This window comes from Bubalus kerabau, chromosome 8 (genome assembly GCF_029407905.1).
Source record: "Bubalus kerabau isolate K-KA32 ecotype Philippines breed swamp buffalo chromosome 8, PCC_UOA_SB_1v2, whole genome shotgun sequence".
Taxonomy (NCBI): domain Eukaryota; kingdom Metazoa; phylum Chordata; class Mammalia; order Artiodactyla; family Bovidae; genus Bubalus; species Bubalus kerabau.
The window spans coordinates 41530383-41548777 of NC_073631.1; the positions used below are offsets into that span (position 1 = coordinate 41530383).

Here is an 18395-nt window from a genome sequence, read left to right on the forward strand (position 1 = left end):
GTGTATGTATATCTACCAAGAGACAAAATAAGTATTTTAGATATACTAGAAAGATTTTATAATTATTGTAATGGTAAGACAGTTGCTGAAACTATAGAAAGGTTGAATTTGTAATTTTTAAGATTTTAGTAACCATTGGGAGGATGTTTTCAGAAAAATGTCTTTAAAAACATCTATCACAAGGCAAATATAATTTTCAAAGTGAGTTAAAAATTATACATTTGTAATATGGGAATGATTCAATCAGTTCAGTTCAGTCACTCAGTCATGTCCTACTCTTTGAGACCCAGTGAACCACAGCACGCCAGGCCTCCCTGTCCATCACCAACTCCTGGAGTTCACCCAAACTCATGTCCCTTGAGTCGGTGATGCCATCCAGCCATCTCATCCTCTGTCGTCCCCTTCTCCTCCTGCCCTCAGTCTTTCCCAGCATCATAGTCTTTTCAAATCAGTTAATGCATCCTGCCTATATTCAAATAGACAAGGAAGGACCTATGAGATAAATGAATAAAGATAGAGAAGGAAAAAAAAAAAAAGTGTATTAAACTTTTATTAAATTACAATTAATTATGACAGTGTACACTTTGACACCCAGCTCTGATTCTAAATTCTTTAATTTGAACAATATCTGAGGTTTCCATGTAGGCCAAAAATTAGGGTCAGGCAAAACTGTAGTAAAACAAATAAAGCAATACGTTTTGTTGTTGTTTTTTACTAATGTGTTTTTTGCCTGTGTTGTGTTTATTTGGACTGTTTGAATAACATCAGTCAAATATTCACATGGTGTATGTCTGTGTATGTCTAGCCTCTATGTTATTAGAAATGCTTGATTTCTAAGGATGTAGATATGTAATAATAATTCATTTAGTCTTATTCATTTATGTCCTTGTACTGAAAAGTCCTTTATGGAAACCATTTTACTGGAATACTGTTGTGGTAAGAGAAACAACAGACAAAGCAGTGCTTTAAATCGAAAATTTGAGACATGCTTTCAAATGTTAATCATGAAAGTGATCCCCAGGTGCTTTCTAGAACATCTGGATTGTTTCTGTGTCCTGAATTCACATGACAATTGTTTAAGGTATGGCAATTAAATTGAATCATCAGTAGGGTGGCCAACCCGTTCGTAAAAATAATCCATTTAGGAGTAATTTTAACTCTGTTAAGTAGTAACACTCCACTAAAATGCATATCCCCCAAAATGACCAATTGAAGATTTTAGGAAATGAAACTAGATTTTTGTATTTTGAAGGACTAAGGGAGAGAGGGTAGTAAGTAACACCAACTTGGGTAGCAAGAGAGGGTAACACCAGGATAGGGAGAGCGGGTAGCAAGAGAGGATAACACCAACTTCTGTTAAGCTAGAACCAGTCACCTGTCTTTACAGTTTGGGGTGATTAAAACTCTGATGTATTCACCAAATGGCTTCTTGCATAACTAGCCAAGGCAAACCTGGATGAGTGGCTTGAGTGAAACTTTACAAGTGAAACAACAACCTCCCCAGTGTACTTTCTGGGGCAAGGGTTGTTATGATGTGATCTCTGTGTGGCCAAGACCAGCAAAAGAACAGAGACCAGATGTAGAATCTCTTGAGATTTGTGCTCTGCAGTCATGTGCGAAAGATGAAACAGATGAAACAATTAGAAAATGTCAATTCAAACAGTCAATCGACATGAATTAGGGAAAAGCTCTTAACATAGTTCAAACCAGACCATGAATTCATGGAAAAGTGCTTTTCTGCATGTTTATCTTTAGAAAAAGATAAACTGTTGAACTTAGAGTATTGGTTTACTCTGATTACTAAATTGGTAAAAATCAGTGTAATTCAAGTAACCATTTTATTAAATATTTGTTGACCTCATTGAATTTATTTTCTATACTTTTATACTGTTTAAATTCAGCACCTTCCAATGAATATATAAATTACAATAATTAAACAGTATCGCAATTATATTTTAAAATATTTGCATATTAGAAGCAGTCAATATTTTAATTCTTTTAAAAAATGCTCAGAGCTTAAAATATTTATTTATATGTTCCAGTCATCTTTTATAGAAAGTAAGTCATATGACTAACATCCTACTCATACATATGCATATTGAATATTTTCATGATGTGAAAAGTAGTGAAACCATCATTAAGTATAATGCTCTAAGCAACTAAATGTAGAGTGACCTCCTTTCTATATAGATTTTTGTAACCTTGTACCTATTAAGTAGAATTTTTTTTTTTTTGGCAGTGACTAGATAGATATGTGAATAATATGTTTTCACCAGGTGAGACCACTGATGTTGAGTTGAATCTGAAAGATGCCATTTCTGCTAATGAAACCTTAGTCATGATCCTGCCACAGAATTGAGATATGATGCAGAGCACCCAAGTACTAACTTAAATTTAGTAACTAAAGTCTATATTTAGAGTAGATTATGTGGTTTCTCTCTGGTGCCTTCCAAGTGATTTAGAGGCCTCAATTTTCTTGTCACATAAATTAACTGAAAAATATGCTTTTATTTATCTTTTATTTTAGCTCTTTTGTTTTGCCTTTCAATTAAATTTTATGCAGCCTAACAGATACCCACTTTTAAATTCACCAGGTCCGTGTATTCACATTTTCAGTTGGTCAACATAATTATGACAGAGGACCTATTCAGTGGATGGCCTGTGAAAATAAAGGTGACACATCTGTTTACATGACCACATTTTATTATAAGAAGATGAACTTAGTAGTTGTTACTTCACATATTATCATTTAAAATACTCTAAAGTTGTAGCTAATTTTTAAATGGAGGCAAGAATAAGATATGTTTTCTCTAGAGAAAATACACGAGAAACTTTGACATCAGCGTTACATTACATTATAGTATTACTTTGACATTATAGTGTTATATTTTATGAAATTATGCTAGTGATTCTGATCAAATATAACTTTGCATGAAGAATTAAGAATCAAAATAATATCTGAATTGTGTAAAACTTAGCTATCAGAAAGTATAACATTATATGGTACTATTTTCCTGAGTGGCTAAATTATTTTTTTAAATGTCTTATACATTCCTAGATAATTCAGACTTTGTATAGTGAACCTATATTTCATTTATACTCAGAAAAAAATGTTTGAACAATGACACATGACAATAGCAAGAGCCTAGATTTATTCTCAAAGTTATATTTTGGCAGATATAAAATTATGAGATACCTATCATTGTATACTTTTAATTATTTCTCCAATGAAAACAATTTTTGTTGATAATAGGTTTTCTACTGCTTTCTAGAACAATGACATTTATTTTATACAATATACGAAATGTAGTGAAGTTTCTGATAAAGCTTGTGTATTTGCTATGAGTTTACGTTAATCACACATTTTCCAAACTGATCAGTGGTATTGATATTTTAGTGTTTGCTGAATTAGAAGTACTCAGTTTCTCCTAGAAAGCCATAAAATGGTTCTGTGTATTTTATTATATCATAATATGTAAACATATAAATCTATTATGTATATATGTGTATATTTCAGGTTATTATTATGAAATTCCTTCCATTGGAGCAATAAGAATCAATACTCAGGTATGGTTATTTAAAACTTGTTTAAATTGTTTTTTCAAACTAAATTATTTCTCTGCTACTTTAAATATGCTCAATATGAAGAAAATAGGTGAAAATGAATAAATGATTGATGTATTACATGAATAAATAATTCATACTATTTCATTGGTAATGAGTATCATGGTAATGTATTGGTTTTTATTTCATTAAAGTTCCAAGTGTTTTTAAATATCTGAAACTCAGACAAAGATGTGTAATTATGTTTGTCTTCTCCTATTTTAAAAACATCATAGAAAATAAATAAAATCAATTTACTAACAATCTCATCATATAATTTCAACTTGTTTCTCTGGCAAATCATTTAACTGAGTTTCCCCAAATTATAGGTTCAACACAGAAAATTAAACAATAATTATTTGCAACTTACAACAAGGAGATGGTTTTTCTACAGCCATTCAGTTGAAAACATACTTGTTAAATAGGTAGATTGAACCAATAAGTTAATTTAAATATAAATTTAATATTCATAAATTGCTGTTTAAAATCATGTATTCAGTTTTAAACAGAACTGAAAGTCTACAAAATAGACTAAGTCAAAATTTAGCCCAAATAACATGGCTTTTGTGGAAATGAATACTGAATATGTTGAGTTTTGAAATGAAACAGCAGCTGCATTCAAGTCTGATGTCTAGTTTTGGCACAGTATTTCATTTATTTTTGATATGTTTAAATGTAGTTTTGAATTTCAGCCAAACAATCTGTGATATGAAAACAAGTATGTGGCTGCTTTATTATTTCAAATTTGTGCAGTTCCATCCAGTAAATCACAGAGCCTTAAATAGTTTAGATTAACATAAAACAATTCACAGGGAACTTATTTCACTTATCCTTGGCTGTACCTCAGAAAGAGAATGTTTTGTTAGGAGGAAAAAAAAAAACTGGGGTAGATACATTGTATAAATAATACAAGTCAAATGTTGTTAATTCTGAGTATGCAGACATACCATTTATGGAGTACCCAAAGTAGAAATTGAATGATTATATGCTTAACACTCTTAATTTTAATTCCATCTTCATTTTTACCTCTAGGTAAATTTTTCTCTGTGGAGTTGTTTTTGTTGTTGTTTTTTTAAGAACTGCATTCCTAGTTATCAACCACTTAAAGTTTTTAATGTGTTTTTATATAGGAATATTTGGATGTTCTGGGAAGACCAATGGTTTTAGCTGGAGACAAAGCTAAGCAAGTCCAGTGGACAAACGTATACCTGGATGCACTGGTAAGCTAGGCTGTTCAACCAAAGACTGTTGTAACAAAAGCACACAGCTAACTTCTATTTCTCTCTAGCTTCCATTTCTCTTTTTCTCTTCATGAAACCCTTTCAGAATTCCTTCTATCACAACCTTCTTTGCTAGAATTTATATAATTTACTTAAAAATCTAGACTTGTGTGCAATAGAGAATCAGAGATGTAAAGTGTTGTTTTTCAGTTGTCATTGAGGATATAGAGTTTCAAACCTCCAATCTTGAATTTAAGATCATTCTAATAACTTTGTGAAGTTTTATGTAAAAAAAAAAAATCCTAAAGTCACATGAATGAGTAGATTTTGAACAAGAATTGTGAAGAAAGTATTTTTAAAGTAGATTTCAGCTAGCAGAAGCTTGTAGCTCAGACGGTAAAGAATCTGCCTGCAGTGCTGGAGACCCAGATTCGATCCCTGGGTTGGGAAGATCCCCTGGAGGAGGGCATGGCAACCACTCCAGCATTCTTGCCTGGAGAATCTCCACAGGGTCGCAAAGACTCAGACATGACTGAGCAACTAACACTTTCATATTTTCAGCTAGCAGGAGTCTGTCTGCTGTTTCCTCCATATTTGAGATAGCCTCCATATCTTAAACCAGACTCAACAAAACTCAGAAGTACTTGCAATTAGATAAACAAATATCTTATCCCACCCTGGAACAATCACAAACCTAATCACCTCTTCATATTATAAGTTCTTGCTTTAGAGTCAACCTTAAATATTTATGGAAATAGCCCATTGAAGTGATACAGTCTGATGTGAAATAACAAATAAAAACATGTTAAGTTGTCCACTGCATAGTGGGAATTGTAGTACAGGCATGCCATCATATTTCAGAGCAGTGGTTCTTTCTCAACTGGGGGCAATTTTGCCCCTCAGATCACTTGGAGATATCTATAGGTTTTATTGATTGTCATGACTGGGATAGAGTTTGCTACTCGCATCCAATGAATAGGTATAAGGGATGCTGTTAGACATTCCCACAATGTACAAGAGAATCACACACATCCCCAACACACTCACGCGTGCACACACACACACACACAAAACAAAGAATTATTCAGCTCAAAATGTCAATAGGGCTGATAATGAGAAATCATATTTTAGTATAACTTTTTCTTTCCTAATATGAAATTTATAAATAATAATAAGATTTATTCATATGCTTAACTTAATTAGAGAAGACTTAATTAACAATTTTGCTAGTGTAACATCAGAGAGACTTAAAATACTAAGCTCTGAAAAATAGATGCTGATTCAGTAACCCCTTTTCCTACTTGGAGTTTAATTATAAGCTGATACTACATGAACCCACAGGGCAGAATGCAGTCTATTTAGAAAGAATTACTTATCATTTGGTTCTTGTAAAATAAACAAATACAGGAAGTTTAGGAGAAAAACAGGCACTATTAGCAGCAGCCTTGCACGCTAAGAATGATAAAATGAAGCTTGCTTACCTCAAGCCCTTGCTAAATTTACTGTCCAGTGTTCCTTCTTGACATCACATATTTATTTAAGGTCACATGGTCATCTGAAGCTGTAGTCAAAATGTTTCACGCATTCAAATCCATCACAGGACAGAGTATGATAGGAGGAGTCAATAATTATTCCCTCTTGTATTTCCTATGAACCAGAAGTTCATTAACCAGCATGTCTGCATTGTTGGTAAGGTTCTTGCAGATAGCATAAATGACTTTAGGAAGCAATTTTAGTTCTGAATCTGCTGTTCTGCTAGCTGAGACTAAATGTAAAAAAAAAAAAAAAAAGAACAAAATGAGACACATTAATTGACTGGTCAGTGGATACATAGTGCATTCTTTCTTCTAACTTAGGACTCAAACATGACCCATTTTTATTTCCAATTACTTGTTTATAGTCTTTGCACATAGCACATTCAAAAAATAATCTGGTCAGATTCACAGTTGTTTTTTTTTTTTTTTTAAAAAGGTAAAAATATTGCAAGACAAAAACATAATGAGAAAAATGGAAAGAACTCTAAAAATCAGAAGAAAGAGGCCACAAATTTGGTGATAGAATAAGGTTAAAAAGATGGTATTGTTTTAGCTAAATATATGAGTCTAGGTAAGGTTTCTACAACTGATGCGCAGAGAAATTACAGAAAGGAATAGCAGTATGAAAATTGGACAAGTGCTATGTATATTGAAAGGATGATACTTTCTTTGGTCACTTTTGCAGATAATGGAAGGTGAGACTAGAACCAAGACTGGGACAGTATTGTGGAGGGTTCATTTTATTTGGGAGATAAAATAAGATTCTTTAGATGAAAAGAATTACACTCTGGAAACTAAATATCAAATAAATTACAAGATAGCAGATATCTTGTTTCATTTCTCTTCTTAGTTCTCTAGAAACTTGCACAGTGCCTTGGAATTGAGTGCAGTTTATAAGTTTGTCTAATATGTTAGAAGCCTTGTATCTCACTTGGGAGCGCATATTGCCATATTTAGAAAAAATTTATGGTATTCTGTGTAAATGTGAAAGTGATGCAAAGAAAAAGATTGCTTCTCTTATGCCATGTTAGTTAGTTCAGTCAATCAGTCGTGTCCGGCTCTTTGCGATCCCATGAATTGCAGCACGCCAGGCCTCCCTGTCCAACACCAACTCCCGGAGTTCACTCAAACTCAAGTTCATCGAGTCGGTGATGCCATCCAGCCATCTCATCGTCTGTCGTCCCCTTCTGCTCCTGCCCCCAATCCCTCCGAGCCTCAGAGTCTTTTCCAATGAGTCAGTTCTTCACATGAGGTGGCCAAAGTACTGGAGTTTCAGCTTTAGCAACATTCCTTCCAAAGAACACCCAGGACTGATCTCCTTTAGAATGGACTGGTTGAATCTCCTTGCACTCCAAGGGACTCTGAAGAGTCTTATCCAACACTACAGTTCAAAAGCATCAATTCTTCGGCGCTCAGCTTTCTTCACAGTCCAACTCTCACATCCATACATGACCACTGGAAAAACCATAGCCTTGACTAGACTGACCTCTGTTGGCAAAGTAATGTCTCTGTTTTTGAATATGCTATCTAGGTTGGTCATAACTTTCCTTCCAAGGAGTAAGCGTCTTTTAATTTCATGGCTGCAATCACCATCTGCAGTGATTTTGGAGCTCCCAAAGATAAAGTCTGACACTGTTTCCACTGTTTCCCCATCTATTTCCCATGAAGTGATGGGACCAGATGCCATGATCTTAGTTTTCTGAATGTTGAGCTTTAAGCCATGTTACCATTCCTAAAACTGTGCATATACTCAATATATACACAGTTGGTCCTCCATATCTGTGTCCTGTGTCTATAGGAACAACCATTGCAGGTTGAAAATATTTAGGAAAAAGATTCAGAAAGTTCTAAAAAGCAAAACTTGATTTTGCTAGGCACTGGCTTAATGTTTACATAACATTTACATTGTACTTAACAACTGTTTACGTGGCATTTGCATTGTAAGGGGCTTTCCTGATGTCTCAGATGGTGAAGAATCTGCCTGCAATACAGTAGACCCAGTTCAATCCCTGGGTCAGGAAAATCCCCTGGAGAAGGAAGTGGCAGCCCACTCCAATATTCTTGCCTGGAGAATTTCATGGACTGAGGAGCCTAGTAGGCTACAGTCCATAGGGTTGCAAAGAGTCAGACATGACTGAGCGACTTCCACTTTACTTTACCTTTTTGCATTGTGAAAGGTATTATAAGTTATACAGAGATGATTTGAAGTCTGGAAGAATGAGCATGAGTTATATGTAAATAGTACCCAGTTTATATAAGGGACTTGAACATCCATGGATTTTGGTGTCTTTTGGATGCTAGGTTTATAAATTATCTATAATCTGACACTGTTTGAGGTAGAAAGTTTTCATTGCAGATATTAATTCACATATTCAATTAAGGATGTTTTCATGGTCAAATTTTCTTCCTTAATACTAAATACAAAGTCAACATACCTATCATGCAGCCAACTATGTGTCATCATTTCCTTAATTTTCTTGGTCCCAAATAATTTGATATCTTGTTCTGCTGAAAGTGTATGATTGTCCTTTCCCACTAATTCAGTTTCCACTGTTTCTGAGCTTCCCATGTGTATAATTAATAATAAACCATAGCCTAAACCATTTTCTTTATAAGACTGTGCTGTTTCTATAATTAGAACAAGAGTCAATAAATTTGGATTTGGGATCATTATTCACAAAAAGATTACTAATAATTTCTCAGTAAATTCAGAAATTTCAACAATAATTTTTAAACTATTTTAAAGAATAATTTTGTTAAAAATTAGTTCTGACATGAAATATTTGTAACAGAAATATAATTGTTGCAGATGACAATCATAAAATGCAACCTATGACCTGAAAAATCAGTTTTTTTCCAACTAATCTCTGTGGATTCATGTAACATATGAAATTATCTACATGCTGATTAATACTGTGTGATTATTTTTACTCTACTAAACTGCTTCATGACTGGACTTTCATATTTGATTATTGCACCTGTCTGCATCATTTCAGTTTGTCAAAACGTTCATTTTGGAGAGCATATAGAAGCAATGTCACTTCTTTTGAACATCATAATGCTTACCTAGAATATCCTAGAAATGTATTATCAGTAGCATGTTTTTTCTGTTTATAATATTATTTTGCTACACATCTGTGATTTAACCTGAAGCCTTTGGCTTAGGGCATGACAAAATTTAAGAATGGAGCTGAAAAAAAAAGCAAAGTTAAATCATTTGAAACAATATTTTAATATCACTCTGTTCATAGTGGCCTCTGATATTAGGTGGACTCTCTGTGAAAAAAAAAGAGTGGATGGACAGGGTTACTACAAGGCTTAGTGTAATTTGATTTTTAAAGTTATTGCAATGCTCTCTTGAGAGTATTATTTTAGATGTTGCATACTTAAAGAACTGACTAATAGATACTACTAATTTCTAAGACATTTATTTCATTGACTTTTAAATAAGCTTTCAAAATAAATTTCTAATTTTTATGACTGTTTATAAAGCAACTAAAATACAGTGTCAGATATTCAAAAACTAATGCATACTGACAAAGTTTAAACTGTTATTTGAATTTGACTTTTTTCTGTGAATCTATTTTTAGGAACTGGGACTTGTCATTACTGGAACTCTTCCGGTCTTCAACATAACCGGCCAAAATGAAAATAAGACAAACTTAAAGGTTAAAAGTTAATTGATAAAATTAATAATAATAAATGATAAACTATGACGTTGAAGCTTATTGTGGATAAGATATTTCTATAAGGAAATACATACAACGTAACTGTCTCATGAGGCTGAAAGTAAAAGTCAGCAGCTGTCTATGTGATAACCACCTGGGAAAAAGGAAATGCAGGACAAGTTCTCAGTTCCCCCAGAGACTAGATTCAACTTAACTCTATTTAACTGTGACTTGACAAGAACACAAGTTCAGGATCTGGGAGTAATTATTGCTTGGACCAGAAAGTTCATTTGGGTTTCCCATAAGATGTTACGGAATACACGATAAATGGGCAGTACTACTGTGTGCACATTTTTAAATGCATCTAAGATACCCATGGAGTTCAGAAAAAAAAAATCCAAAGGAAAAGAAAAATAACATGGTAATGTTTGTATCAGATATATATAGGTACCTTTTTATGATCGCTCATCCTCCAAGTCCCATACAACAAATTATTTTTTTTAATTATCATGTAACTTAAGGATATGATTTAAATGAATAGTTCTCTTTCTGTTTTTCTCTTTTTTAAGATTGAGGAAAAAATGCTTAATGAGTCTCATAAAAATACTTCTTTCTATAGCACTGGCATTGTCAATGCTACCAACCTAAAGTTCTACAAATATTGAAAAATATATATCTTGTGCTTGTTAAATTATCTCATTTTTAAAAATACTTTTGATTTAAAGTAGGTTTGCATTCCTTTGTCTTAGCTTGCATTGGAAGGAATTTAAAAATCTAGGAGAATTAAGATTTTTAAATACTGATTTTATATTTTGGCTGACATTCCTGATTTGAGGGAAATCTATTTCTATTTTATAATATAATGAATGTTGCATTTAAGCATTATTTGTGCACTTATTATAAATTTCAGTTGAAATCCTTATTTTAATAATGTGGCCATAGAGAAAATCGGTTATTCCTCTTTGGGGGCTCATTACCCTTCTTAAATATATGCTGGTTCTAATTATCGTAACTCATGAAGGGAGTAATTCTCTTAACTCCTCATATAGACTGTGTAAGGGATTGCATAAATTTGGGGAACATGCTCTGAGTTCGCTCTGGGTTGGTTCATGGGAAAACAGCATAGCTGTTGGCCTAAATTTCTCATTCTGTGTGTACCTACACAGGATTTACAATGTGCTTATAATAACTATTGACTGGATTTAATAACTTTCTATGTAACATTTTATTTTATAATTTATGTAATTTTATTTAAAAAAGATTCCTGATTCCAAATTTTAACACCATTTCCATCCTTATGTCCCATAAAAGACTATGATATCAATTTGCCACATGGATTCTTTGATTTGCAACTAAAACTATGATGCCCATTGTTTGGTATTTAGAAGTTAACAGAAAGCAGAAATAGTGTTGTAAGAGTTTCCATTTTATTACACATAAGATCACCTACTTTTCACATTTACACTAGTATTATCAGCAGCAAAAATACATGGTTCTTTTTTATTTGGTATTGTCTAATGAACTTTAAGTGGTGATTTCTGAATTGTATTATAGCACAAAGTCAGTTTATACTCCCAAAAACACATACAACCCACACTTACAGCTGTTGACTGTACAGTATCAATTAAACTATAGGGATAATTAGTACAAAAAGCAAAAAATTTAAAATTTCATATATTTTTTGTATTTTAGCTGTAAAATCAAGATTTCACTTTTAACCTAATAACAATACAGTTGAGGGAAAAGAAAAATCACAGCTGAGAATCACTGCAAACTGATAGCTTAAGTGCCTCACCCTTACACATAAAAAATATGTATATATATATATAGCCTAATGTGAAATACAAGCATTGTCAAGCAAAAGGATGAATGTATGTTATAATTTTATATAGAAATGTGTAAATTTTTGGTATAAAGTACACTGCCTTTTTGCTTATTATAGAATCAGCTGATTCTTGGTGTGATGGGAGTTGATGTGTCCTTAGAAGATATTAAAAGACTAACACCACGTTTTACAGTAAGATGCAATTTTCTCTTTTGATATCTTTTTTATTTTAAAACTGTACTAATTTAGCTTTTCTTTAAAGCACTTAAGAAATTCTCAAAAATTGTGCATTTATCTTTGCAAAGCTACTAAATATTTAAAAGAATTCTTAAAAGAATGTTATAATATCATGTTACCTTTCTTTATGCTTTAAAATATGTATTTAAGAATTTATTATTATTATTTTTCAGTTGTGCCCCAACGGCTATTATTTTGCAATTGATCCTAATGGTTATGTTTTATTACATCCAAATCTTCAGCCAAAGGTATGTCTATAATTTGTTTACAGTGATAGTGTTCTGTAAAATTAATGATTAATGTTCTTATTAGGTTCATCATTTTTTATTCACTATATAGCACTAAGTATAAAAAGCATTTTATGCATAATGTTAATACATGACAAAGCCACAGTTATGCGAAGATGTGAAAGCAGTTTTCATTTTCGCTTACCAGCTATGTTCTGCAATATCCCTATCCAGTGTCCAGCTAACCAGGAGTCCTGTCTCAGAGGCAGTCATTATCACCTCTGGGCCTGAGCTTCGCACATCCTCCTGGTGTTTTAATTAGGCTGTAAGGTAGTAAAGGCGGCTGCCTGGATGGGCGTAAACCTGAGAGCATTATTCATGTTCCTCTCTGCATAGGCCATTTCTCTCTCTCTTTGTTTCTGGTAATTATCTCTCCTTTCCCTCTCCCAGACTTATAAAGATATGTATAAAATGCAGTAAGTAAAACTCAGTGAGATGGACTTCATAACTGGGAAGGGGTTATTAATCAGTGAGCTATATGAAAGTTATAAAATGCCATACATTAAAGATTTTATCCAAATCTTTATTCCTACTTTCCTAAATATCTCATCCAATTCATTTCACTTTTCATTAATGCTTCACAGGTAAAGCACTTATGTATCTATATGTAAAGCTGGCAAAACCTTATTTATTTTTAATTTATAAGCAGCTTCAAGTTATTATTTAACTTTGAAGATAATATTAAGGATACTTTAAGCCATGCTTCAGGGAAATCTATGCAGACTTACGTATACTATTTCCTTCTCCCCAGGCATAGATATTTAATGTTAGAGATATTTTAGGGTATCAAGTAGGGTCATTAAAAATTATTCAAAAAGTAATAATTAAGAACCATTAATATTGAATATTAAAAAACATTTATTGTTATAACTAATGTCTGCATTTTATTTCTCACTCTGGTAATTATTTCCATACAAAATCCATCATTATCTAAATATTTACTAATTATTTATAGCTACTGATCACCCTGAATTATTTTTAAAGTTGTTACTTTAATGTAAATATGAGATAAGCATTTCACATGTTATCATTAGTCTGTCACAGGTCTTTAAAAACATATCAAGTTTCTTATAATAGAATTGTTTATGATTGGCTAACCTTAAGATTTTTTATAATTGAACATTTTTATCTTTCTGAATCTTAAGATTTGTAAAAACTTTATAGTATTATTTTGTATTATGTTGTATAGCCAATATATTTAAATTATATTCCCATAAGTAACATGATTTAAATGCTATAGTAATATAATGTGCTGAAGGGTGTAAAGGAGCCCTACTTTTATGTAGCTGGACATTTTATGATTGTGAGTGTAAACTCCTTCCCCAAAGGAACTAAAATATATCATAGACAAAATAATAAAGAAGAATTATGAATATATGTAAATATATAAATCCATCATTTAGAGGTAATTATTTGAAAAGTTTTGCCCTTTTCTACATTCTTGTACTAATAACCAGTATTTATGTGGAAAATATTTTATTACTATTTGAATGCTTTAAACATGTTTCTGGCTCATACTTGGAATAATTAATTTACTAAAATTTTGAAAGCTACAAACAAAATATAAATTATTTATAAATTCATAGTAAAGCCCAAGTGGTTGATTTTTTTTCAGGATTATGTTATTTTTTCATATTTTTATATAGGAAATTATTAAAAGAATAGTTTTAGAGAACCATTTAAAATGTTTAAACTATCAGTGTATTTTTTCTGAAGTTCATGCTTTTGAATTAAATATGCTTTTTCTCATTATTAACAGGTTAGATATTATAATTTCTTTTTGTGGGTGATGTTACTAGTTATACAGATAGATACAAGAACCTGATAAAGTATAATATAGTGTAATACAGTTGTTTAGAAACTGATAAATACAAAGGACCAATATGGTTAGAGTAGCATGCTAGCAAAATTAATCTTAATCTTTTTCATTCAAAATTCACCAGTGAAAATATAGAAAAATAATGCCATGTTCCATAGTACCCATTATTATTTAGCAAGATCAACATTTAATCTTACGCAGGCATTCTTTGCTGAATGCCTTGTGTTTCCTCCTGAAACTATAATCTTAATTCAACTTATTTGAGTACAATTCTGAAGTTTTTAGAAGGCAGAAAAAGTATCCTAAAGCCAAGAATAATGGAAAATAAAATAGCTGTGAATCTTTTGCTTATCTAATTTTCTAAGGAATCATTACTTATCTTCTCAAAGTGACTCTTCAGAGTCTCTACCATGACTATATTTTGACGAATGCTGAATTATGTATCCTCCTTTATTCCAAAATAGAATTTAGAATTCCCCCATTTTGTTTCATTGACATAACCAGATTAGGTATACTTACTAGATATCTCATTTTTTATCAGTCTTAAGAAATATTTATTGTATAGGGAATTGTGAATAATTTACATTTTAAATATTTAAAATAAACCTACAGTGTTATGGGGAGGGAGGAAGGAGGCGGGTTCAGGATGGGGAACACATGTATACCCATGGCAGATTCATTTTGATATTTGGCAAAACTAACACAATATTGTAAAGTTTAAAAATAAAATAAAATTTAAAAATCAATAAATAAATAAATCAGCATAAGAATTGTCTGAGAGAAAGCATCTTTCTCCTTTCCTACTTTATTACTTTTTTTTTTTAGGAATAAAAGGAAAATATTAGTAATTTTTCTGTAAACGTTACGTAATTTTACTAGCTTTACATATTTTTTCACTAAAAATATTTTTGAACTTTCGTTTATTAACTCATCATGAACTTGATGATACCTGTTTCTGCTTGAGGAAATATCTGACCAAAATGGATGATAAGGTAGAACCTTTACCCAGGTTGATATGTAGTATGATGAATTACCGTCTTTCTGTTGCTTCAGCCTATTGGCTTAGGTATACCAACAATTAATTTAAGAAAAAGGAGACCCAATGTTCAGGTAACTGAAGTTAGCAGTGCTTTCAAATTTGCTAAGTCAGAGTTGCAATCAAGCTTCTTTTCCTAAAAGCATATGATTAATGCCGCCTTTCTTGATAGCAAGCTTCCAGAGCATGAGATGGAGATGAGCATCATTTCTCAATAAATTGGAGCAAAAATGTTATTAATGATGGCAGAGGGTATGCATTTGCTGACTAAAGACTGCTAGCAAATTATGTAACAATGATAATCAGAGTAATCACAAAATTAAAATTAGGTTTGTTATTAAATATTATTGTGAAATCAGTGTCAAATCCATGTAATCCTAACAATTGGTTGTAAAATTAACTTCTAAGTGGAAATAAAAATACAATTCCGATGTCTAATTTCTATGAATCACACAATTTAAGCAAAAATTCTGGGGAATTTCTAAAAGTATATTTTCAGGTTAGCAGTTAGAGAAAGTTCACGTCACCTAATTAAAAATGTCCAAAATTGCAAATTAATATTGTCTGGAAAACTCATTTGCAAAATCTTTCCTCTGGTGGGAAAATAACTTAAAACATTAACACTAAAAATAATCATCGTGAAAGGATTCTTCCTATAGTTTAGTAAAATTTAGTAAGAGCATTTCAAAATTTTGAAGAAAGTTCAGTGTGACTTAAGGTTTTATATGTAAGCCTATTTCTTTTTAAAAAATGGTGATATTGTAATGGAGAGGTAGTGTGATATTAATGGATCATTACACTATGCATTTGTAGAACTGAACTCCAGTTTGTTCTACTTAAACCAACACTGTCTCCTTGAGTAGTGCACTAAACCCCATGGTACTTCAGTTTCTTCATCTGAAAAGTAGGAAGATTCAACTAATAATTTCCTATCCTACACAGGATATTCTGAGGAAGTTAAATATAGATCCCCAGCTCCATCTCCTGAAAATTCTGACTTAATTTGGCCAGGGATAGGCCCTAGGCTTATGAATAGTTTTAAAGATTCCCAGGAGATTCTAAAGAGCAGAGCCTTTGGATTAATAAAAACTTCAGTTCCCTTCTAGCTCTAAAATTCTGTAACAATCTGAATGTCATGTTGCTGTGTCAATCTTCATATCTTTTATGGTTCCTCTACAGTTAAAATTTGCCTTTTCTTGATTTATTAAACTGTTTTATGTTACTCCTCTTGCATGTTTCTTTTTGTGTATTACCTTAAATTATACTCATTGCAGTCATGTGCATTTTAGTGAACTTTTAGTTTTGCAATACTTTCAAATATTGCATGTAGATATTGTGATATAATTTTTTTAAAAAAACAACCTGGAAAATGGTTTATTTTTGTTTTAAGGAAACTTCAAATGGCAAACTAGCAACCACACAAGACTTCTAAATTTAGAAAATATTTTTTGAACTATGTAGTATTTTTAATAATGCTGTTAATTATTTCAATTTAAAATTTAAGAACATTACATTCTGCCTTTTATTTTAGTTCCACAAATAGTATAATCATTTTATTAGTTGATATTTAAAATTTTCAAATGAGGTTTGTTGGATATTTAAAACATTTTAAAATATTTTAAAAATGAAAAATATTAAAAAAATGAAAGTGTTGGGAACGCAGGGACTGGATTCAGTTCTCATGCGTTTCTTGGTTCTTTTCGATATGAGTCTGCTTTTGAATTTTTCTGTCACTTTACTTGTGATGAGTCTTTTAAAAACTGGTCAGCCAGATTGCCATATACAAAGTACAAGTGGTGCATTGACATTTTTCTTTTATGATTTCCTTTTCCTTTCTGTGTCTTTATATGTTGGATTGGGACATGATCTTCATATTGCCAATTCTTCCTGATAATGCCTCCTCCATGCATGCTGTTTGGGTCTGGTCATGCTATGCATTATCCATTGCATGTAAGATGATATTCTTATTTATGTTTATATTTTATCATTTTATTTTGACTTTGTTTTGCAGTGAGTTAAAATCATCATGCTGATAGGGTGTTTGTGTAAAGATAATTTATTTCATATGACTTTAAGTAAGGAATTTAGAATAACTGTCAACTTTAGAGTCTCCTTTTGATAGAAATGATAGAAACAATTTCATATTTTAAGCAAAGGACTAGAATTATTTTCAATGCTGATTTTTATTTTCTTCTTCAGAAACATGTTACTTTTCAAAAGGGTATTTACTTCCAAACCAGTAAAATGCTGCCTAAAAAAAAATCAGTATTTTAACCTGTTGAACAATCCAATACTTATTTTCAATAGTCTAGATCCTTCTGAATTTAGATATCAGTTTCATAAGCAGTGAATTTTTTTTTAATAGACATGCCAGGCACAGTTTTTTTTTTCTTTTTTTCTTTAAGAATTCCCATTCATCAAAACCCATGGGAATTATATATTTTTCATTATTTAAATGGAATTACTCCCTAAAGGCATTTCTGTCATTATTATAAAATGAATATATGCTATGTATATTGTGTTATTCAGCATTTGATATAAATATTTAACTTTAATACATTTCACATTTGGCATTGTCTTTGGTAGTCAGCAGTTGTAAAACAGTGTTTAAAATGATGATTCAAATATATTTTAGAAGAGCCTGTGAGGCTGTAATTTTTTAACTTCCAGTGACCTTCCACTAATATGGCATAATTTGTGTTTATTACTTCTATCTAATTAGTTATAACATATTGATGGTATCTAATTTAGTAAACATCAATCCAGTTTCTAAATTTTTAAAGTTGTAAAATTTTAGACATGCATTATGATTTTATGTTCTAGTGAACTTTGAAATTCTACTACAACATGTTGCATTACTAGTGTTACAAGAGAATAGTATATGTTTCTTATCAAATATTTTGATGTCCTTACTTTATGATTAAGAAAAAATTTTTAAATGCCACGTGGTCATTTCACATCCTGATTAAAGAAAAAAAAGCTGTAAGTGGATCTTCAGAAGTCATATCCCCACAGGATTTGTGATTATAAATGTCCCATCTAACACAGGACTCAAAATATAAGTATCTTCAGTTGGTGATAATCAGAATTTGCCACAATTAAGGCTCAAATTCCTAGCCTACTTATTATAATTTTAAAATATATATGAAAGAATCTACATTTATA

General features: G+C 31.5%; 1 protein-coding gene and 1 long non-coding RNA gene across 11 annotated transcripts in view; one reads left to right on the forward strand and one right to left on the reverse strand.

Annotated features, from left to right (window-relative positions):
• Window positions 1–18395, forward strand: part of CACNA2D1 (calcium voltage-gated channel auxiliary subunit alpha2delta 1) — a 533324-nt gene that overhangs the window by 456383 nt on the left and 58546 nt on the right. For 6 of the 10 annotated variants that reach the window (XM_055590110.1, XM_055590108.1, XM_055590109.1 and 3 more), the window contains exons 13-19: window positions 2595–2673; window positions 3518–3567; window positions 4734–4823; window positions 9949–10026; window positions 11969–12043; window positions 12262–12336; window positions 15248–15304. In XM_055590110.1, coding sequence (XP_055446085.1) covers window positions 2595–2673; window positions 3518–3567; window positions 4734–4823; window positions 9949–10026; window positions 11969–12043; window positions 12262–12336; window positions 15248–15304 — 504 coding nt within the window. The remainder of the gene's footprint in view (window positions 1–2594; window positions 2674–3517; window positions 3568–4733; window positions 4824–9948; window positions 10027–11968; window positions 12044–12261; window positions 12337–15247; window positions 15305–18395) is intronic. The other 4 variants (XM_055590113.1, XM_055590111.1, XM_055590112.1 and 1 more) reach the window with 1 other exon arrangement.
• LOC129659057 (uncharacterized) lies at window positions 355–6442 on the reverse strand. Its single transcript, XR_008717770.1, has 3 exons — window positions 6305–6442; window positions 2580–2659; window positions 355–492 (listed from the first exon to the last, which is right to left on the reverse strand). It is a non-coding gene; the product is annotated as an uncharacterized LOC129659057 (long non-coding RNA).